At 39.6% G+C, this 22,593-nt stretch overlaps 1 protein-coding gene across 1 annotated transcript in view; it reads left to right on the forward strand.

The window, feature by feature from the left end:
* GLB1 (galactosidase beta 1) overlaps positions 1-18,504 on the forward strand; it is a 42,242-nt gene extending 23,738 nt beyond the window's left edge. The window contains exons 11-16 of the mRNA XM_057377296.1: positions 697-771; positions 6,329-6,415; positions 7,526-7,639; positions 8,666-8,797; positions 12,020-12,259; positions 16,066-18,504. Coding sequence (XP_057233279.1) covers positions 697-771; positions 6,329-6,415; positions 7,526-7,639; positions 8,666-8,797; positions 12,020-12,259; positions 16,066-16,326 — 909 coding nt within the window. The 3' untranslated portion in view covers positions 16,327-18,504. The remainder of the gene's footprint in view (positions 1-696; positions 772-6,328; positions 6,416-7,525; positions 7,640-8,665; positions 8,798-12,019; positions 12,260-16,065) is intronic.
* Positions 18,505-22,593: the final 4,089 nt, after the last annotated feature.

The raw sequence follows: 22,593 nt of genomic DNA on the forward strand, positions 1-22,593 counted from the left end.
TGGGGCAAGCAGTAACCAGAAGCAGATGGGTGGTCAGTGTTTCCTTGTCTTCCTTTCCTTGGCTTCCTATGACTGTGGTTGGACAGTTGTCTAGAACMGGACCTGAGGGAAGCTAAAGATGGGACCTCAGGGATTCATGGAGCTGTGGTCTCAAGGCCTGCTATTCAAAGATCCCAGCCCAGGCAGTAATGGATTAGCAGGTGGTGGTGGTGAGACACAAACACAGTGAAAGGAAAAGCACAAGAGGCTAATAATTCTTATAAGAAAGTGTTTTTGAGGAAGGGTCTGRTGGAAATACTGTCCTACAGATTTGGGAAGATTCACTCAAGCTCCCATGAACTGGGGAGAGGACTGCAGAAAAACTGTGGAAGATAGTAACTCAAGTTGTAGCCACAGGAGGGCTCCAAGACATTGGGATCTTTTTGGCAATTCAGTTTGTTCATTAAGCTTTTTACCTTTACGTTGAGTTGAATAGTTATTAGAAAATATTTATCATTTGCGATCAAGTCAGATTTTTTTCTTTAAAAAAAGATCTCCATTTTAAGACTATATGCAGCTGGAAACTTTAGGGAGATTATTTGCTTTGAGCCAAAGTTCTAATTCTGTAAGTTGTGAAGTATAAAGTGAGAATTCACTTAAAATGTGTTTGTATTTAAGTTTTATGTGTGTGGTTTTTTTCCTTCCTTCTCTTTCTAGTATAAGCAGTTACCAGAAGGTCTTATCCCTCCAACAACACCCAAATTTGCATATGGAAAGGTTCGCTTGCAGAAGGTAAGTTAGCATCTTTAATACACTGTGTAYCTTTTCATAATGCTCAGTGTTTGCTTGTTACAAAGAACTGTTTGTAAAGGTGCCACAACAGGCTCTGGATATTCTACAAAATGAAGAGGAAAAACTGGAAAGCAAACTTTGAGGAAGGAGGGAGCAGAGCTTGGGAGTTAGTAATCATGCCCATATTAGAAAATGAGCAGAGCATCTTACCAGGTTATAAAAAGACGGTTTTTACAATATGCAGTATATGCCTGATGTTTTGCTAAACTGAAATTAATATATTATTAACACAACATAATCATAGTTGTCAAAGAGTTGTTAACTCATATGTATGAGTTAACAAAGATATGTATGAGTAAAGTAGCTGGGGGAATGTTAGCATGACAGCTATGAGCAAGGAGTGGTTTTGTACCTGGTGACACCTCTGAGGTGGAAGGAAAAGTAGGATGTACAGATTTTAAATACTTCCAGGTGTTTAAATTTTGAATRTGGTACATTTTTGATAAATATGGAGGTCTTATTGATAAAGTTTCTGACAAGACTTGTGCAAATCTGTAGCTGATGAGAGAAATAAAATCAGTTTCCTGCTGAGGGAGAARCATGCAGAACCCAGTTAGGCAACAGTGGTGTAGCTGGTCAGCTCACAAGTATCTGGGGTTTGACCATAASACCATCATTGTAGGACCAAGGACAATTTTCTGTGAGATACAGTTGAGAACTGGGTTCCTGCGGGGAGTGAAGTGGGTGGATTAATGGGCAACAGAAGAGCCAGCAGGKATGAACAGCTATGAATTGTTTCTGCTGGGCACAGACAAATTTTGGGATGGAGGATTACTGCAGTTGATGTGCTGGATACTGTAACTCTAATGCTTTGACTTTATAATTTCAGTTTGGCAGTTATTTTTCCAAGTAGTGATGTGTTTGATCTGTTACCCTCTGCAGCTGAAACATTGCAAAATTTTTGTAGCGATAAGGCTKCACAAGCATTTTCAAGTCATTCCGCTCAAGTGGTGGGCAGAAATACTTTTTGCATAAAAGTGGTTTACCTTTGAAGTTGAAACACATCTGTATCATTTTCAACAACCTTTGAGTGTCTTCATGCCTTATGTGGTTTCCCTGAGCTGGCAGTAGTGACTAATTATAGGCTCTTATCRCTACACCCACCTCTGTGGCTGCTGTCGTTGGTTGAGAGCACTTGGGAGCCCAGTTACCAGATTTTGATTCTCCCATCTTGTCATGGTTCATGGCTCTCAGATAAGGCTGTCCAGTTTCACTAGCATGATGAACTTTCTCTTTCAAGCCTTCAAGAAATGAATTCTGCTGGACACTCACAAAGGAGTCAAGTGATCAAACTTGCTCAAATATTGCAGCTTTGACCTGACCTGCACCTTCTACACTTTTCTGATTTTTTTTTGAGAGGAAGTGTTTCACTCTCCAGGCAGCAGTTTCAGGAATCCAGATGGCGTGTAAACTAAACTGCTAGATGTAAGATTCCTGAACATACACTGTCATGCCTGAACATACACTGCCATCTACACTGAAAGCCTCTGGAACTGTTTTCTATGAAGCAGTGACCCACTGCTTAACTTCAGCAGCAGTTTACTCTGCTAGGTTGCCCTGCTACACAGGATGAGTCTCAAATCACATAGGGTTTGTACTGTCCCAGCCCAAAGCCACCTTCCCAACTCCATTCTAGTCCCAGCTGGGACCAGGTACAATGCACCTTGTTGTGTGGAGAAGCCTGAAAGTATTTTGGTTTATATCAGAGGGAATATRCTAAATAATGGCACTTAGCTTTGGTAACCGTAAATATCCTAGCTATGTCATTTGCAGTGACAGTCAGTGCTRACACAAGTACTGTGTGGATCTTCACTTTGCAGCTGAGGTCCACTTGGACTCCACTTTGCAGCTGAGTCAATGTCCTGTGGAGAGCATTGAATCTACTCCAGTGAGCCAACTCCCTTGACACTTTTGCAGAAAGGAAGAGTGAAAGGAGACTCTGGAGTATTTTCAGGCATCATATGGTGTACCTTACAGAGGTACATGTGGCCAGAGCAGGTTGTTCTCTATCTTTTTAATTTCTACAAGATATTCTCTGACAGTTCAGTCCTTAAGTACCAACTCCCCTGATCAGGCAGTTGTTTGTTTTGAGCTATTGAATTATTTTAAAGAATCCTCGTGAGTGGGAAAAACAGAATCTATCAAAAGATGCTTGAGACACTGCTATTGGCATATAAGAGCAGGGAACAGAAGAGCAGGTGATGAAGAAAAAAATCTTTTTGCATAGAGGCAAAAGAGGAGTGTTGACAGTGAGGAATGAGGACAAGGAATGGCAGAACTGCAGTAGAAGGGCTCAAGAAATGTGAACCAGATTAAAAGTTTTTAAGGGTTTAAGACCCAGAACTTGGGAAGCATCCTTTCCAGATGGAAATGAATGAGTGCCTGCAGTGTGTGGCTGTGCAAGCTAATGAGCAAGTGGTAGTTTCTGGTCGCCAGCTCTCTGAGGAGGGCTTGGTCACAAGGAAGTGCTTGCCCTAGCACAGCAMCTTGCAGACAGGTTCTGGAGATGTACTTGGTTCCTAGGGTGTGGAGAGCTCAAGCAATAGCAATAGCAAGAAACACTGGTGTGTGTTGGGGTTAAGAAAATAGTTAAGCAGACAGGATGCTGCCAATAGTTGATATTCCTGTTGGAGCTATTTTGTTTCTTTTTCCTTTCATGCTTGATGACACTTGGCTTTTGAAGACTTYGCTTTGGAGGATTTAAAAAAGTATTGCTATTTTTATTAGTAGTCATCTGTTGTTTTGCAGGTTATTTTTAAAAATTCCTGATAATATTTATGATTTTTAAGTTAACTTAAGTTTCTGTTGTGGTACTGATTGTCCACTAAGTCACAGTTGACAGGAACTTGCAACAAGACCAGATCTTGCCTTGAGGGTTTTTTTTGTATGTACCACGGAAGACAGAAAATCTGAACAAAAATAAACTATTGAAGTTTCAAAGAAACAAGCTTTGACCAGCACAATTGTTAAGTGAATCATATGTGCTTGACCCAYATTCAGAACAGAAGCCCCTTTGGTAGCAGGGGCTTAAAAAAAATCAAAAAGTGCATGTACAAGACTGCCAATACTCAGTTCAGTGAGGCACAAAGCAGCATTCATTGCCACCTAGTGGCTCATTCAAGTGACCATGTCTTAATGCTGCTTATCTTCATTTCTGGTTTTGCTGTCCACCTGGGGACACCYAAGACTGTTAATGCCCACAGGCTTGTTAAGTTCTATAAATTATCTCTGTCGGTGTCTGTGCATCTTGTGCTTCACAGCTCTTGTTGAAGACCTGGTAGTTCAGTCTCTCCTGTGGACTGGCAAATCCTTCATATTGCTGTAACATTACTTTCTCCCTTGGAACAGCACAACCTAAAGAATGAAGCACATACGCTGTCTGGAGTGTTTGTGGAGTTTTACTCTGTGAATGMTTGGTATTTTAGGTACAATGTTTAAACTGAAAGCATAAGAGGAAACTACTTCCACCAACATTTTGCAAGCCATGCTTGACCAGCAGTCTTTTTGCCCAAGTGGACATGCTTMACTGTGGGCTTGTGAGGGTGATCCAACCTCCAGATATTACCTTTTGTATACCTATGGCATCCTTTTGCTTGCTTGTTCCTAGCTAGAGTTAAGATAATGTCATTGCAAAAGTCTGTGTCTGTATGGTTGCTGTGGTTTAACCTTGGTGGGCTGCTGAGCTCTGTGCAGCTGCTCACTCTCTCTCCAGTAGGGTGGGGGAGGGAATGGGAAAGGTAGAGGTGTGAAAACTTGTGGGTTGAAACAGTTTCGTAGGTAAAGCAAGAACTGCACGCATAAGGATSTCATTCACTGCTGCCTTTATGCAGGGAGGCATTGGGTCCTCTCCCAGGGAAGCAGTGTTCCATCATGGAATCATTATTGTTGGAAAAGACTTCTAAGGTTGTTGAGTCCAAGCATTAACCCAGCCACTATGTGTTCTCCACTAACCATGTTCCAGAGTGCCACATCACACACCTTTTGAACAATTCWTGTGTATTGGTTGCTTGCAGGATAAGCACTGTCTCTCCAAACATCTCACCTTCCTCATTTTTCCCCCTGCTTTTATTGCTGGGTGTGACACCATACRGATATCCTTTGGTCAGTGGGGGTCACCTGTGTTGGCTGTGTTCTCTCCCAACTTCTTGTTCATCCCCAGCCTTCTCTCTGGTGAGAGAAGCAGAAAAGTTCTTGACTCTGTGTAAGCCCTGCTCAGCAATAAGCAAAATAYCCCTGTGTTATCAACAGTCTTAGCAAAAATACAGAACACAGCCTGCTACTAACTAGTACAAAGAAAATTAAGTGTATCCCAGCCAAAACTGCAAACTTAATTATTTGTACATAGGCAATTGCTGCTGGCTTCTGTTGCATCACTGCAGAATACAGTATGTCCATTTCATTATTTCAGCACTACTTTCATGTATATTCTAAAAAATATTTGTTATTGAAGTACCTTCAGAATTTTGTATTGCTGTGAGTGCTCTTACAGTATGCAGTTTTACATGATCTCAAACACCTTTTATTTTCTGGGGTTTTTTGTTGGTTTTTTTTTCTCAAGCATTTGAATGTAAATCTGTTTATGAGAAGTATTATGAATGTCTAATGTGTAGTTACCACTGAACAATGACAGTAATTCTGCTGAAACAGACTGTCATCTTTCATGAGAAATTGCATGCAACTGATTTTTTAAGCTTGTAAGACATTAGGCATATTGTGTGTATTTTGACTAACCTAAAACTGATAGTAGTCTTTGAGAGAGAATTGTAGATGGGTAGAAAATTCCATAATCACGAAAGGAAATTGCAGATGGAAAAAAAAAGACAGTTTAGTTGTACACATCTAGGTCCTTATTCATTAAGATGTTTATGTATATGACTAGCCTAAACCTTGCTCCCAGTCTCATTAAAATCAGTCCAGCTACTTAAATGTGGCAACTGAATTACAGCCTCAGAGTTTCTAAAATCAGTTAAGACTAAATAAATTCATCTTGGATAGCTCTTAATGGAATTAAACTGTAGCCCTACTTAATTCAGAATGATTCCAGAGTAACTCAGTGGGATCAGAATGATTCCAGAGTAAGTCAGTGGGAATTAATGGCATTTTCTACAGCTTGATTGTAAGTATAATTGAGCAAAATTTAGATAATATAGTTGCTTTGTATTAATGTACCAGAGCAGTTTTATATGTTTATAGAACTTCTGTGAGAAACTCTTGGGTTAGTTCTAGTTAAATAGCAAAGGGTCACTTTTGTGTTTATGAATGCATGGCAAGAGAACATCTTTTTTTTTTAGTACTGCTCTACATGTAACATGTTTCTTTCAGAGTTCATCAGTTCTCTCTACTGTATTGTATTATAAACATGTCTGAAAGGATGGTTTAAGGGTTTGTTAACTTTCTGGACACATGCATCTAGCTGGTCTGGTGGCTGGATGTGCAAGCTTTTATATTTGGACTAGAAGTTACTGACCTTCATATATCTGCTTTTTCTATGCTGCAGGCAGGCACTGTGTTGGATGTTCTTGATGGACTGTCACCTGGACCAGTGAGAAGCACTTACCCATTGACCTTTGTTGAGCTAAAGCAGGTTAGGATTCCTTCAGTTGGCACTTCACAATAATTTTGTAAAATTTCTTTGAATAGCCCTCTGTGTTATTACTCTTCTTATGTCATGTCTTACATTTCATCTCAGCACAAAAGTAATGGTATTATGAAGGTATCCAGGATTTTTGCATTGGAAGTCTTTTCATGTTCTGCAGTGTTCCTGTTTTGCACCTGAATTTTCTTCTTTCTGTGGATGTAGGTGTCTGTGCTGTACAGACTTTCACCTTGATTTCTCTCCTCTCAAGTATTAATTTTCAGATTCTTAAGAGACTTTTTTTTTATTATTTTAGTCATTTTCATAGCCCTCTGCTGAATCTGCTCTAGTAGTTCTATCAAGCAGTTCCTCCTGTACTGAGGAGCCCAGAACTGGACACAGCACTCCAGATGTGGCCTCACCAGAGCTGAGTAGAGGGGCAGGATCACCTCCCCCGACCTGCTGGCAATGCTCTTCCTAATGCCCCCAGGATATCATTGGCTTTCTTGGCACTGCTGGTTCAGGGACAGCTTGTTGTTCACCAGGACCCCAGGGTCCTTTTCCACAGAGCTGCTTTCCRTCAGATTGGGCCCCAAGCTTTGCTTGTGCATGGGGTTGTTATTCCCCAGGAGAAGGATCCTGCATTTGCCTTTTTTGAAGTTCATTGGTTTCATCTCCACCCAACTCTCCAGCCTGTCAAAGTCTCAGTAATGGATATTAATTTTTTTCCATTCCTGATGGGGAACTTAGTGAAAAGTATTTCAAAATGTTCCTAATGTAAATCGTGTAGTATTTAAAGATAATAGATAATTAGATAATGTTGACCTAAATATATCAATTTATGGCACTGAGTGAGAAATGAACTTACAAGATTTCTATATAAACTCAGTTATAACGGGATTTTTACCAGTTTACCTAAAGGTCATCCATTACCTAAAGGTCAAAGTAAAATCTGAAATGGTGTCTGTGATAGTCACTGTATGAAGTGAATGAAAGTTAGCATTTCAGTCCAAGCATGTAGGCAGAAATGTGGGATGTTTTTAATTCATTACCTGAATTGAAACTACAGAATGACTTGGTTCATTAACCTGATAGGGTTTTTTTATTTTCTTTTCCTAGTATTTTGGGTTTGTACTGTACAGAACTACACTTCCAAAGGACTGTGTGGAGCCAACACCACTKTCTTCACCTTTAAATGGAGTCCATGATCGTGCCTATGTCTCTGTCAATGGGGTAAAAACATTTTTTGCTGGTATTAATTTCTGCCCTCAGTGGCCTTCATGAAAGTCATGTATGCAGACTGGGGGTCTTTTTTCCTACTTTCTCCAGATTACCAAAGCAGCCCTGAGTTCATTATATCAAATGAGAAAAATAAGGAAGTGTATAGTTGATTCATACCAGATGTTCAACTCTGTATTTCAGAAAATATGACTACCTATTGTCTTGCAATTTTTGACATATTTGAATGTTTATACAGATTCATGACTTAGGTGAATAAAAGACCTAGAGAACAGATTTACTTGCAGGTTTATGGAATATGTTACTGATATATATGCTTGGTGGATTTCTTCAGTGTTTGCAGAGATTTTTTTTTTTTATATTATTATTCTCCTTTTTCTTCTTTCGAGGGTGGAAGGAGGAGGAAGTCTGAGCCTGTGCCTTACCTTATGAATCTGGGTCCTAACCACAATTTCAAAAAAAAAAAGAAGTTTATTGTACAGAATGTGAACTTAATCTTTCTTCCCTTAAGCAGGGTTTTGACCCGCTTAAGGAGAATTATTATAAATTCTTAGCTTTAACAGTCAATTTGKTAATGAATATTTGACCTGTATTGGCTCTCATCACCTGCATGTCCAGATCAAGATCTTCTTTCCTTGTGTTGYAGAAATAGGAATAAATACAACTAAATATTGACACACACCTAATTGGAAGATGRAGTCCCTTTAAAATACTGATATTGCCAAAATCTTTTCAGTCACTKGACTAAATTTGGGAACTTTTTTGTGAATTTTTGGGAACTTTTAGGTGCATCAAAACCCACTAGCACATCCAGTTGATATACTGTAATGTGAATGTTGTTGTACAAGCTCTTTGTGTGTGCATATGCTCACATGCAAGAGTGGGAAAGGAAAGGGKTTTTTTTACTCCTTTTTTACCTTTGTCAGTTGATTTTTTTCATGCAAGTTGAAAATACAAATAATGGGATATTTTTGGTTTTCACTGGTTATTGTTTTCTTCCTCTTGTTGCAATTCATATAGGTACCTCAGGGTGTTCTTGAAAGGGACAAATCCCTTATGATAAATATAACTGGACCGGCTGGAGCAAATCTGGACATCTTGGTAGAGAATATGGGCCGAGTCAACTTCGGTAGATACAATAACGACTTTAAGGTARGTAAAATCTTTTGAGTTATTGGATTGTAATGTATTTTCCCCTTCTCCACAGGTTAAAAAGAAAGTAGTGAATTAGAAAGAGCAAAAAGGTCAGGATTAGACAGCTGTAACTTTACTTAAAGTATAACTACACACTAGTTTTCATCTGAGTTTTTCCAGTCACCAAAATCAATGTGAAACTAAAAGCTGCTAGACATCTTTTAAACTTTGTTCATTTACAATGTCAGCCAAAGTGTCGCCCACAAGATTTTTCAGGTTGAGTTGAGTTTGTAGCTAACATTTAAAAGTATGCAAAATTGTTTCTATAAACTCCAGAAATGGGTTGGAAATTGGTCCAGAACTTGATTGCACTTTGAGCCTTGTGAATCCTGGGATTGCTTTTGGGCAGGTGGGAAATGCGTGTATGTTTGTATCTCTTCTTGTTCCGTTTCATTTGTCAGCAGTGTACCCTTTCAGTATGTGGGAAAGGCTGACCAGGAGCACTTTAGCATGCCAGCTTACATGGACTGACCAAGTGTTAGAGATAATTATCAGAAAGCTTTGCTGTGCTTCTGGGTGTGTGCTACACTTCGGGACTGTCACCTCCATGTGTGAGTGGCTGTGGTGGGTTGACTTTGGCTGGCAGCTGTGTGTCCACAAAGCCATGTGCCCATTCTGTCACTCCTCCTCCACCAACAGGAGAGGGGGAGGAAACRCAACAAAGGGTTTATGGTTCAAGATAAGGAAAAGGGGGTCACTCAGAAATTACCGTCATAGAGAAAACAGACTCMATCTGGGGAGCTCAATTTATTCTTAAATATGTCATCATAGAGGCATTGCCAGAATCACTGATGGGCTCAGTGGTGGGTCTGTTTCCGAGTCAGATGGAACTGTCTTTGTCTAACACGGGGCAGCATCTTCTCAGAAAAGCACCCCCTCCAGCTCCCCTTGCTAGCCAACTCTTGCCATGTTAACCCAGTATCACAGAGGTGCCACTAGCATAGCACTAGCAAGGGCAGGGGCAAAAAGCAAACTTTTCTGGTTTCAGACTTAATGGGATCCCCAGTGCTGCATGATAGCTGGTAAACGAGAGGAGTGCTGTGATGGTCAGTCTTGTGTTTGTGCTGTGTACAGTTCACAGCATGCCATTTTTTCTGGTTTTTGATATTATTAGGACACAGTGGGTAGTAGTAAYACCAGCTTTGTTCATGTTATTTCTTCAAGGTACTTTGCCTTTATCTGAGTGGCAGGGGAAGAAAGCTATAGTAACCCAGTGTTTTACCTTCATGTTGAGGGAGCAGAAACATTGCTTTTATTTATTTATTTGTTTGTTTGTTTGCTTAGTAACAGGTCAGATGATAAGGAAACCTATATACTTGGTGCTAACCTAAGGTAACAGAATAGAGGTTTAGAGGTTGGATTAGGGAGGTGCTCAGTTGCAGTGGTTGAGMTGAAATTCACACTTACACCTTTTAACAATTTAAGAATGAAAGCAGGTTTAAGAGACATACGCACATTAAAAATAATCCTCTAAAAGCAGGATCTTTCTATATAGAAAAGGCAACTTTCTTTGGGTAGCTTTGGACTGCATGCATTGCTTTTTCCCACAGAATCCATCCCTTATGCTCTCCTTCGTGTTGATTTTGGAAACAGCGTGTAATTGTACCTTGGGTTTTTAAAATTTATATGCTTTTGAAAATCAGGTTGGGGAAATACTAAYTGTGCGAAGCCTTGCATTTTTAAGCAAAAAGGATAGGATTTCACTGTTTTATTTGTCTGGGGTTTTATCACTTTTTTGAGCTTGAAATGGAACTAGACATCTAGCTTTTGGAAAGGAATCTTAAAAGGATTTTGGTTTTAAAACATCCTGTTGATCTAAGTCGTGTTGTTGAAGGATACAAAGGAAGGAAGAGTGTGGTTTCTGGGTTTATTTTTGTGTCTTCTTACATGCTCACTGCCACCTGTATCTCAGTTTTACTTGGAAAATTTATATCTTGATCTGGATTATTGAATGTGTATTCTTATGCAGACCAAAGTTAGACTGTTTAGCAGGCACTTCATATAATTCGAAAAAACACACTGTTCATAGTGCCTGCAGATGAGCTTAGGGAGGCAGGTTAAAGGTTCAGCCTAAAGTTATGTTGCATTACYTAAGTTGATTGCTAGGCAGAGTAGAGTCTAGGATATATGGAAAAGTTCTGTCATTTTGTGCAGATATTTCATTTTGAGATAAGCAAAATAAGCTCCTGTTCTGAAAAGTACAGATGGCGAGCCTTGTGGAGACAGTGCAATGTTTATGAGATATCACAACAGACACACTACATAGTATCAACTTTCCAAAGCCATAGAAATTGTGATTGTGCTTGTTCCTGTTCCACATGTGGCGTTTGCAATGTAACTTGTGTTGCACTAAAAACCAGCTTCCATGCAGGGTCAATTCAAGCAGTTAAAATCAACACCATGCATTGCACTGAAACACCACTTTAGGAACTATAGCTGTAACAAAATTAGGTTGTGTGCAGGAGTAACTTAATGTTCTTTTCATTCTTCTTAAATGATGACCTTACCTTGCTTTGGTATTTGTTGTGCAAGTACCCTGGTGTGCTGTGAACCAGTGTGTACGTGGTCCTGTAGAAATGAGACTGGATTCCATGGCTTCAAGCTGACTGTAAGCTGAAAGTATTTCACTGAATCAGGCATGTGCATTGATTTTGTAATACTCTATCTTATCTGGAGCAGATTTGTAGGAAGGAAATACCACTTTCTCTGCCATTTAATRTCTTGGGTTAAATGGTCAGATTAATCTCTTGGGTTGGTGACTCAGTGTAACCAAGTGATGGTATCTCAGGCTTCATGATACTTGATGCTGCTTCTGCTTTTTATTAAGCCTCAGGTTTTGGAATCATGTTCGTGTTAAAGCAAAATGGAAATTTTCTCTGTTAGAGGAAAATAATTTGAAAAAAAAAAAAAAAACCCTTGGGTATCAACAACAGCTTAAAACTTTGAAGAGGAACAGATCTTTGACAGAGAATAAATGCAGCCTTTTATTCTTAAGCAAAGCTTGTAACTTGCTGAGGATCAGATGCTTGATTTTTTCATACACAGATTGGCAGCCAGTAATTACAAGTAGTTTGATTCAGTTTTTATTCCTGACTGATTCATAATTGCAGCCAAATAACTTCWATAACATGAGCTAATTATCTTATATTTTGGTGTTGTTTTTGTTTTTCTTCCTTTTAGGGTCTAGTTTCAAATTTAACTCTTGCTGAAGATACACTCRTTGAATGGGAAATCTATCCTCTAAACATAGATGGAGCAGTGAACTATGACGTTCTTGATCTCTTTCATCACCCGGAGAGATCTGCTGGCAATACACTGAGTTATGAAGTACCTACATTTTACACTGGTAGTCTTACAATTCCTGGAGGGATTCCAGACTTGCCTCAAGACACCTATGTGAATTTTCCTGGCTGGACAAAGGTACAAGTTTTTGCTGTAAAAAACTCGAAGTCCACTTAGATAACTTACTGAAACTTCTATGGACAATCAAAGTCCACCTCTCATGGATGGGTGGAAGTTGGTCATAGTGGTGGATGTCTTCAATATATTTAAATTACTAAGAAATAGATTCTTTGCTTTAAGTAAATCTGGATATAAAACATCAAGAAAAGGAAACATATTCAGAAGATGCATGGTATTGGTCTAGAAAATGGACCATCACAAAAAATCTCAAAAAACAAAGCAACCCAACCAACCCACCCTAGTTTTTCAAGAGTGAGAAACATTAACTGTCAGGCTGTTTAGAAATGTTGTATTGAGTTGCGAGCGGTTTTTTTGGGTTGTATTTGAGGTGCTGTGTGAGGAACCATGGATCCTGTTGCAAAGCATAAAGATTGTTGGGCTCAGTGGCTGGTGGTGTACATGGAGGAGGTTACCTGTACCTGGACTGAATGGATCAGGGAGCATTGCTGTGACAAGCAGCAGATCCTGTGGGCAGATCTCTGCTAATGGGAACTTCTCACAKGGCTAGAGCAAGAAGGAGTGTGTTTTCACAGTGCCATGTTTGAAATCAGCAGCATGCAGGATGGGTGAGGAGCAGCTCATGTCCCTGTTGGGAGGCACAGGGAGCAGTGTATGTGCACTGAAGTGCCACTCCTCTGAGAAGCCTAAATGTTTAAGTCCTGGCTTTAGGAAAGCATCTGTGACAATGTGAGGCAGCAAAATTGTTCTTTTCTGAACCAATTAATTTCTCAGTTTCTACTGCTATTAAAGCTGGAGGAGTTGCTGTTCTGTCTCCATTGCCAGTGTTGTAGTGGTTAAAGCCTTTCACAATATGCAGAAGGCKGGTGATTCATTCCATGCACTTAATGTTGCTGACTCTGGGCTTGGATGGGGAAGTCTGMTTTAGTCCCTGTTCCCATGTACATGCATGTCACACAATCACTGGATAAAATTTAAAAATAGCTCTTTTTCATGGCAACTGGAATCTGAGACTTTTTCAGTAAATTCTCTGACCCATCAGTCATAAATCTTCTTCAGGAAGTGAGATGGCCATACCTGCCAGTTGGCAAACTCATGTTTAAAATAGCAAGGTAGTCCAAGAATTCTTATGTATTGGGGGAAATCTTTTCTTCTGATCTGTGGAAATCTCTGTTTCCACATAGTTTGTATATCCTGTAAAGYAGTCCTGTTAAAATATTTCACATGAACTTTAGTAGGGCTGTTGAATTGATCCTTCAAGCTTTATGTGGATTGGATGAGAGTTTTAAGACACCTGGAAACTGAGACTTTCAGATAACTTTACAAATGAACAAATGCCTKTAAGGCAGAGGGCCTTAAAGGTTTAAAGGTATGAATTCCACCTTAAAGGTATAAAGCCCCACTGTATCTGGGCTTTAGTTCTTTGAGTGGCACTGTTTAAATTGCCCAAGTGAGGAGAGGAATTCTTAATGGGTTAAAACTCGCCTATTTGAGTTGCTGAAAAACCATGGAAACAACACTGACCAAGAAAACTTAAAGTCCTAATGATGGTTTTGCCTTTGCAAAGGCAAGGAATAAAGCGTGATGGACAGCCTGGAAGGAAGGGTGCATTAACAGTCATGACCTATATTGTAGCTCACTTGCTTTCAGTGCTTTTTAAACCCTTCTCTAGTAAAAAAACGTACTCTATCCTCACTTGAAGAATCACAATGCCCTTAAGCATACAGGCCACTGAGTGAATGGTTAGGTTTACTGGGCCTCTTTTTTTTGCTCAACAGGAAAGAGGATTTGAGTCACGACTGTTCTTTATTCCTGTGGAATCACAGGCTGTAGTTGCTGTTCCTTGTCTTGCTATTGGAGATAAAGTTCCCTCTTCTTTTATTTTGTCTAGGGCATATTTATTAGTAGTGTATATAATGTMATAATTTACTGGTTTAGGGCATAAAAATTCCTGAGAGTGCAGAAACTTCAGTGTTAATAAAGACAGYTTGGAACTGAGACATGTAAGTTTTTCGCTTTACTGGAAAAATGAGTTGCAACCAGTGACTGATTAAGATCAGAAACAGAGACCTGTCTGATCATATCTCCTGCATCAGAACYCTAATGCAGTTTATTCCTACAGTAAACACCTACTTCCCACAGGTTACTGTCATTCTCTGTGGGAGGAGGGCTACTGCCTAGTGGGTACACACACTCATCCATCTTGTGTGGGGAAATTTTGCATTCATACCATGTTTTCTTCTAAACCTACTGCATAAAGAAGTGAGCTTGAATAAAGATGAATTTGATTTTAAAAACCAAAAACATTTGAGGTCAGGGTTTATTAACACCTTGGCAGAGCAGTGCAAGATAGGATCTTATAGTACGGAAGTGTATATAGAGACAAAATAACTCAACTGCATTTGTACATTACTAACTCCTTGAAAAGTTTCTCTTGTGAGTTTCATAGAATTTGTTTTCATAAATACTTGGAAAATGAAACACGAGAAAAATACTGCTAAAAACTGCTAAAGGACCTTGAATGGCAATACTTGTTCTATGACAATTGTGCTTCTATAAGTCATGTTAAAATATTCTGATTTCATCTAACCCAGACAAGTTTAGAAATCACTGAATGCAATGAAAGTCCTACTTTCCACTGATTCAGACAATTTTACTATACTTATCAGTGTACATCCATGCCAGGAGTCAGTGTGGTTTTCCTCTGTATTATGATTACCAAAGACCAAAGCAAGAGGTGAAAATGCAGATGCAATTATCTGTTCCCATCCCTTTTCTTGACTCTGCACCTCTTGTTTGACGTGCAGTGAAAGGACATTTTGAAAGAGTAAAAAGCAAATAATTTATCCAAATCAGCAGTATATCCTCCCTTCTGTCTTGCTTAAGAACCAAGACTCAGCTCAACTCAGTAGGAGTCCATTTACAGTTTCATTAAACATTCTGCAGCCTGTCTTTATAGACTTTTGGGAAAATCTGTATTTATGTCAGTCCAGTGTGTCTGTTTTGTGGTACACAAATTAGTGTTTTGCCTTTTTTTGTTTTTATTCTTGCCCCTTTTTTTAAATCTTTTGAACTTAAGGTGTTTGCAGTATTAGAACAGTATTTTGAACTAGGGGCTCTGACCACCTCAACTCTAAAAAGCACTTTTAAGAATTTATATACCAAGTTAACCACAATTTCATTGAACTTAAAATAATATTACAGATCCCCAAGGATTTTAATGGTTGTACATAACTACAACAGTACTTTTTTGAAGTGTGATTTCACAAATACTTTTGACAACTAAACTATTACAAGTAAAAGAGACATCTGAATTTCATGTGTCTGGACAAGCTCTATCTTGCCCTTGAAATCACAGAACAGGGACAGCGAAGTAGTGTACTTTTATGCTTGTACAGAGAGCCAGAACAGCATTCAGACCTGCTTTTTCTTCTGTGAGTTTGTTCTCYTTTTAACAATTAGCTTCAAGCAAATAAGATTTTCAGATTTGTTTTGGTTTTAAACTTGGGGTTAAAAACTAGTGCAAGGAACCTGCAGTTGTTTTTCTAAGTATTGTCATATTTGGAATTACTGCAGTATTGTACCACTTTTTTTCTGTATTAGTGATGGCTTTAACTGCTCAGGGAATTTTGGGTCTTTTGATTGTCATTAGCATATTCTTGTACAGATTTTCTATCCTTGTGTTCAATCAAACTGAAAGATGAAGGGCATTCAGTTCCTATGTCAAGAGTGTTATGCTTAAATGTATTTTGTCATTTCATCTTTGACAAATTATTAAAATGTTGTTATTTTTTCTCTCTTAACAGGGACAAATTTGGATCAATGGCTTTAATCTTGGTCGCTACTGGCCAGCCCGTGGTCCTCAGCTGACCCTTTATGTTCCAAGGAATGTACTTGTTGCGTCGGTGCCAAACAACATAACAGTGTTGGAGCTGGAGCGTTCTCCTTGCAGCACCCAGGCGTGTGAAATAGAATTTGTAGACAAACCTAGTATCAATGCAACCCTACAGCATGAGAAATTTAAACCCCCGCTCTTTGTTAGAGAACTATGGATGGGGCATCTATAATTATTTGAGTATTTCTTTATTGCCCCCCCACTTTTGTTTCCCTTTCCCTCAAACCATACTGATTAACACTGAGTCTTTGAAAAAGGGAAGTTGCTTAGGTGAGACAACTTCTTAAATTCTTCAAAGACAACTTTTTTTTTTTTTAAGTCTCTCAGTTAAACACTGAATTTCTTTTTAAAAATAAAAACTGGAGCTTTGAAATTTGCCTTGGACTGTGAAATTGAACTCAGCTGGAAGGTAAYGTTTGCATCAATCTAGTAAAAATGTAGTTCTTGTACTCTGCTTACACTCCAGTAACTTTCTTATGCTTTTATTTCTTACCATGTTTTGCAACTGAGAGGAGCCTACAAAAGGGGTGTGCAGCCCCCCACTGTCTTGCTGGTTTTACTTAAGTGGACTGGTAAGTCAGAGCTGCCAATGGACGAGACACTTTCAGCTTCCTTAATCAGCTGGTTAAAGTATCAAGATCTTTTTAGTCTGATTGGGCTTACTGCCAGCCTTGAGTGGACCTCATTTTTTTAATGCAAGTGTCTTTGGGAAAATTTCAGTTGGTTTCTTACAGGAGCAGTGAGAAAAACTCTGGAAGAGAGCACTCAAATGCCAGCTCGTCCAAACAGCAGTAACATGGAGAGGGACCTTGTAGTCTGCATCTGTCGCCTCTTAGAAAGCCAATTTATTGCTTCCCTAATGCTGTCTCTGAGGACTTAAAGTAAATTGATCAGTACAAGGACATAGGTAAAAGTTAGGCTGCTTTACTGGAAATGCAACCTCTGACTAACCTGCCTGCAGAATGTGGTTTTAAAATTATCAAATTTTCCTTTGATTTTTTTGTTTTGTTTTGTTTTTGTTTTGTTTTTGTTTTGTTTTGTTTGTTTGTTTGATTTCTTTTTTTTCCCTAGTGGGCATGGAGTACCTTTTCATAGGCCAGCACCTGGAAGTGGAATGCTTGAAGTTAAAGAATTTTATTTCTCTTTTAGTCATTAATTCACATCACCTGTTTTGTTCCAGTAAACTGATGGTCTTTTTAAGTGTCTGATAATTGCAAAGATGTACAAACTCTGTCTGTTTAGCTGACTTTCGGCAGACAGAATCTTCTTTTTGATTCTTGTGATTTTGGCGTCAGTCATGCAAATTCCGTGGTGATACTGAAACAGCATAAGTTGTTGGAATCAAGTATTTTCATTATCTGTGGTTTCTTCCTTTGATTTTTGTCTGATGTTATTAAAATGATCCTTTAAAGATGAAATTCCTCCTTTGTGTGTTTGAAAAAGATTTATGGGCAGTATTAAGATAGAAATAAGATTGTAAAATCTGTGTTGATGAGGACTTCTTGCTGATGTCTTGGTTATTTTCTGCATTAAGTAAAGCAAAATTAAGTAGCTGTAATGGACTGAGCATACACTGGAGGTGCCACTGTTTTTCTGAGATGACCAGTGCAAAAACCTGGCTATTTTTTCTCAGCTGGTGATACTGTCACTGGAGAAGAGAATGAAAAAGAGCACCACTCGCTCCATGCCTGCTACATGTTTGATGTGTTTGATGGGCTTTCAAAGGAGACAAATGTGACTCATCTGAGACAGAGAGGTTCTGCTCTTAAATTCTCACCTCAAATGCCAGTTCCAGTGACTGAAGGTTGTGTATTCAATACCCAGACATGATGGATTCTTGGAATGTGGTATGCTCTGACCCCAGGGTTTTTTCTTTCTTGTCACCATCTCTGTGGAGATCCTGGAATGTGCTCTGCATGCAGTTATTTATGAAGTATCAATTGCCTCAGATCCAGGCCTTGAAAATAAGGGATGCAACWGAATTAGTTTCTAACTAATTCTGGGTTTTGTGGCTTGGTGTGTGGAGTATGACAGTACTATTCATATATTATTTAAGCTCAGTGCTTTAACAGCTGGGAGTGTCTTTATTTGTATGACAGTGCTGTGAGGGAACTCCTGGTCCTCACTCCATACTTTAATTTACACTGTACTTGTGATCCATGAAACTTCACTTTTCACCATAACAGTGTAATATTACCAGTAGAAAGGCTTTGCATCAAGAATTATAGACATGCCTCTGATTAAATCTAAGAATAACAATAACAATGTGGAAAGAATGGGATAAAGKTTTTCAAGTTTGGCTGTGGGTGGCATCTTTAGCATACCTGCCTATTTGCTGCTTTCATTGAAGTGGTCTGTCTGCCGAAAAGAGCTGAAAGTCGTGGCCCTGATTCCTAATCCTGTTGTAACTGCATGGAAACACTGCTGGAGATTGTAYTGATTATGCAGGGGGGAGGTCCGTGTGACAAGGGACCTTCAAGGTACAGAAGAACCTGTGGGCAGTTGCTGCTGCTTTACCTGAGGATGTGTATACAGGTGCTGCAGCTCTGAGTGTTCTGCCCTGCCTGTGCCCACACTGGGGCACTGTGCCCACACCACTGTTGCTACTACATGCCTGAGACTTATCCTAGGTTTCCCAGCCTTGGCATGCAGTCCTGCTGGAACTGAGTGTGGTACAAAACAGGACAGTGTGGCATTTGCTCCTTTGCAGCTCGGGCAGGTCAGTTGTTTTAACCTATTCTCAAATGTAGTTCAGCCATGTCCGAGGTGGACATGTAATCAGAATGAAACCTTCTGACTGTGGGCAAACAAGTAAGAGAAGAGGAAAYATGGGGAGTTACCTGTCTCACCATGACCCAGTGGGCAAGACAGGGGTGGGTCTAGTTTCAATTTGTTTTTGAAAGGCGAGGTGTGAAAGCATTGTCAGACTCCTGGTTAGTATCTGTCGTGTAGTTGTATGAACTATGAACTATTCCGTGTGCTAGAGTTCAGTGGGATGGTCTCTCTGGTGGAGCTAGTTGCCTCCTGAAAGCCTGGCAAGAAGAAATGTTCCAAATGCTACARCTATGGGTCCTCAAACCTTTCCTGGTGCATTTCCTTCAGAACTTTTAAGTTCTTTGCTTACCCAGGAGCTGAGTAATGAGCACAAAGTTCTCTGATTTTGGCAGTCAAAGCAAGCCTGGTATTTTGTCAGAATCAGTCTGTAAAAAACAGGTTTTACACTGGTCCCATCTGGAAGTTAGGCAGAGCCTTGCAATTCTGTGGGGAGATACCTTTTGAAATCTACCCATAGAGTAGCTGTAGGGGCTCAGCACAGATTATTTTTTTTTTTTCAGCTCTGAAGTGGAGTTTGTAAACTTAGTCTGTAATCCTACCTGTGCATGAATGAAAGCCTTTAAATGTGATTATTTSAGATGAAACAAATAAAAGAACAAGAACTGGTGGTGTTCTATATAGTTGAATTCTGTTTCTTAACTTATGTACGAGACCACTCTTTCATATTATAACTAYCTTAGTAAGCATGATCAACATTTTCTAGTCTTTGAATGACAGGATTGAGACTTGACCTTGTCCTCCTTTAGASTCTCCATGCCTTTTATAATCCTCTGGTTCAGACAGCTCCCCAGTCTTCTTCTACTCTCCAATCTCCTTGAAGCATCACAATACCTCTTAATTTTCTTTTGCTATTTTTTTTATGAAATACTCATTTGTTTGCACAGTTCGAATGCTTGCAGGAGTGACTAGAAATAATCCTTCTGACTGGACAGCAAGCACTGTGCACCTGACAGATATGTGTCAGGTGTTCAGAAATGGCAATTGCAGAAGAAGGATAATCCTGTGGTTTGCATTGTGCTCTGAAGGAGATGATGTATTGTACAGGCTGAGAAGGTGACCTGTTAACTAAACCCTAAGTTTGGATGGCAAGGGGAAGGAATCTATTCTCTTTGGATCAACTTGGTCCTTTTGCTATGATCAGGTGCAGACCTATCACAGTCTCATTGTGTTCTCATTTCAGATATTCTGAAACCACTGGGGACAACAGGACTTTTGTATGTGTTAAAAATGGATACTCTGACACTTTTCTGAGGATACTTTTCTTGGAAATCCATCTGTGTTTGCACAAATACCTCACAGTGCTGGCAGATCCCAGCCTGAGCAGCAGCCTGGTTTTTTATTGATCATTTTTGTCTGTACTGGGAGGAAGAGAATGCTGTTCTTTTACATGTCTTTGCCATCACTCATCATTTTCTTTTTTTTTTTGTTTCAAATGCTCATGTGAGAGATGATCTAGCTCTATTTATCTGTACCCTAAGGCAATGTCATTTGTATCTTAAGTATCCTCAGTGTGTTTCTTTTACTTAGTCTTTGGGATTTCTTGTAATGAAGATTCCAGTCTTTCCTAAGAATGTTATTCCAATGTTTGCTTTTGGAAAACTTGTAAAAAGCTAACTGAAGTCTTCATGGCTATACATAAGCCAGTTATCACTTTCACTGTCCACAGCCAACACAAAATATATATTTATTTGTACTTCAAGGCTGTTTTGTGCCCTCTTTGTTACCTTCTTATCTCTCTGTGAACTGGATTTAGAGAAATTTTAAGGGGTGCAGGGTGACAGAGAGAAAACTTAGCAAGGMTGTGAAAGGGCAACCATCTCCTGAATGACTTGGTCCAGGTGCTACAGCAGCTTTTTTGGTAGAAATGACTGAGTTGCAAGAAACTTGTCKTGCAGGCTGGGACTTAAAGGCATAGCAGTTAACCTCAAGGTCCTGGCTGGGAGATTGTGTGCCAAAAGGAACTGGGAACTCCAGAAGAATRGGGTCTGTTTTAATGGTTCTCCTTCAATGAGAAGGCAAAACTGGGCAGGAAGAGAGTATCCTGGAAATTTATGCTATGGGCTGAATGAAAAAATGTTGGAAAAGGCCATCACAGGGATCTTTGTTATGCTTTTGATGAATAAAGCATGTATGTTTAAAAATTCCTTTTATGGAAATGTTCCCTGTTGCTTGTTATGTTGTCAAATATGGGAGTAGTGAACTTCCCCTGCTTTGGTGGGAATCTTGAAGCTCTGTGTTGACTCMGAAAGTTTCATAGAACCAGGGTTTACTTCAGGCAATGCAATCCCCTTTGACTAGGATATATGGTGTGGCCAAGGAATTGGAGATATATTTTAAAATAGTTGTTTTGGGCTTTACCACATACGCCTATCCCTCAGGAGGCAAGTATATATGGAACTCCAAAGCCAGGATCTTAGGAAGGTCTCACATTTAACTCCTTGGAGCTGGAATGGGAAGCACAGTCTTGTTCCTGAGACTCCCCAGCACATGTTAATAACAGACCCTGTGCCAGCATCTGACAAGATTGCTGTTTTGCACTTTGGTGTTGTGCTTACAGCTGCATGACCACAACTTAGCCTTTTAAAGTCTTTTGGTAGATAAGAGAGGGGGGAAAAGGGTTCCCTAATGAAACTGAGAATTGGGTTTGAAACTCCAACTGGAGGAACCTTTGTAGAGTACAGTGGATCTGTTGAATACCAGTCCAAATTCCATAGGATATCACAAACAGTATCTACTGTCTGAAAGTGTTTTCCTGTTTAAGTTTTCTTATTCACTATAAGTATGTGCACTATTTTTGTTAAACTTGGTGCTTCTGTAGGGCTCATGCTTTTGTACTAATATTAACGAGCATTTTCAGTGTTTGTAGTTGCAGGCCAGAGCACAGATCTGGGCATAGTGGGGGCAGATGCCTAGCAGCTCATCCCTCTGAAGCTGTAGCTAAGAAATTATTACCTATTTCCTGTTTCCTTCTTCCTGACCTCTTGCTGGTTCTTCCTCTCACAGTAGAGAAGTCTTATGTGTAGAGAAACTAAAAAAAATTCCTTCAGTATGTCTTTGTCTAAAATGGACTGGCTCTCCAACCCTTCCACCAGTACATTGCTTGTTTGCAGGCTAAAATATGCTTGTGCTTCCAGCTTGCTTATGCCTGTCTTCTTTCTTCCAAATTTCATTCAGAGGTTCCATTTCTCAAGTCTCACCAATTTTGGTCAGGTGCACTTTATGGATCTTTGTTCCAGAAGTGTGGAAGTTCCAGTGGCTGTGGGCTTGTCCAATATCACTGTCCAAAGCACTTGCCTTGGGAGAAGGTGAACTGCTGTTGTGTCTTGTGGCTGCAGGATCTGGACTCCTTCCTGTGCTATRGGTGAAGGGGTTGTCCAAAGCACAGGTAGAACGGTTGAGGAGAAGGAGGAAAAAGAAAACTGATAGCTTGCTCCTAATCTCCCTCATGCCATGCCTGTTGCTGAACTTTAGACCCCTTTCCTGTTTGCTGAAAATGTTGGTTGCTGTTCTCATAGCAAACGTATATGGAATAAGTGCACTCCTTTCTTGTCTCCTCCATGTTAAATTCTATTTCTGAATGTTGAAATGTTCTGCTGTACCATCA

The sequence above is a fragment of the Malurus melanocephalus genome, unplaced genomic scaffold (assembly GCF_030028575.1).
Source record: "Malurus melanocephalus ecotype Western Australia unplaced genomic scaffold, MMel_1.1 scaffold_309, whole genome shotgun sequence".
In the NCBI taxonomy this organism is placed as follows: Eukaryota; Metazoa; Chordata; class Aves; order Passeriformes; family Maluridae; genus Malurus; species Malurus melanocephalus.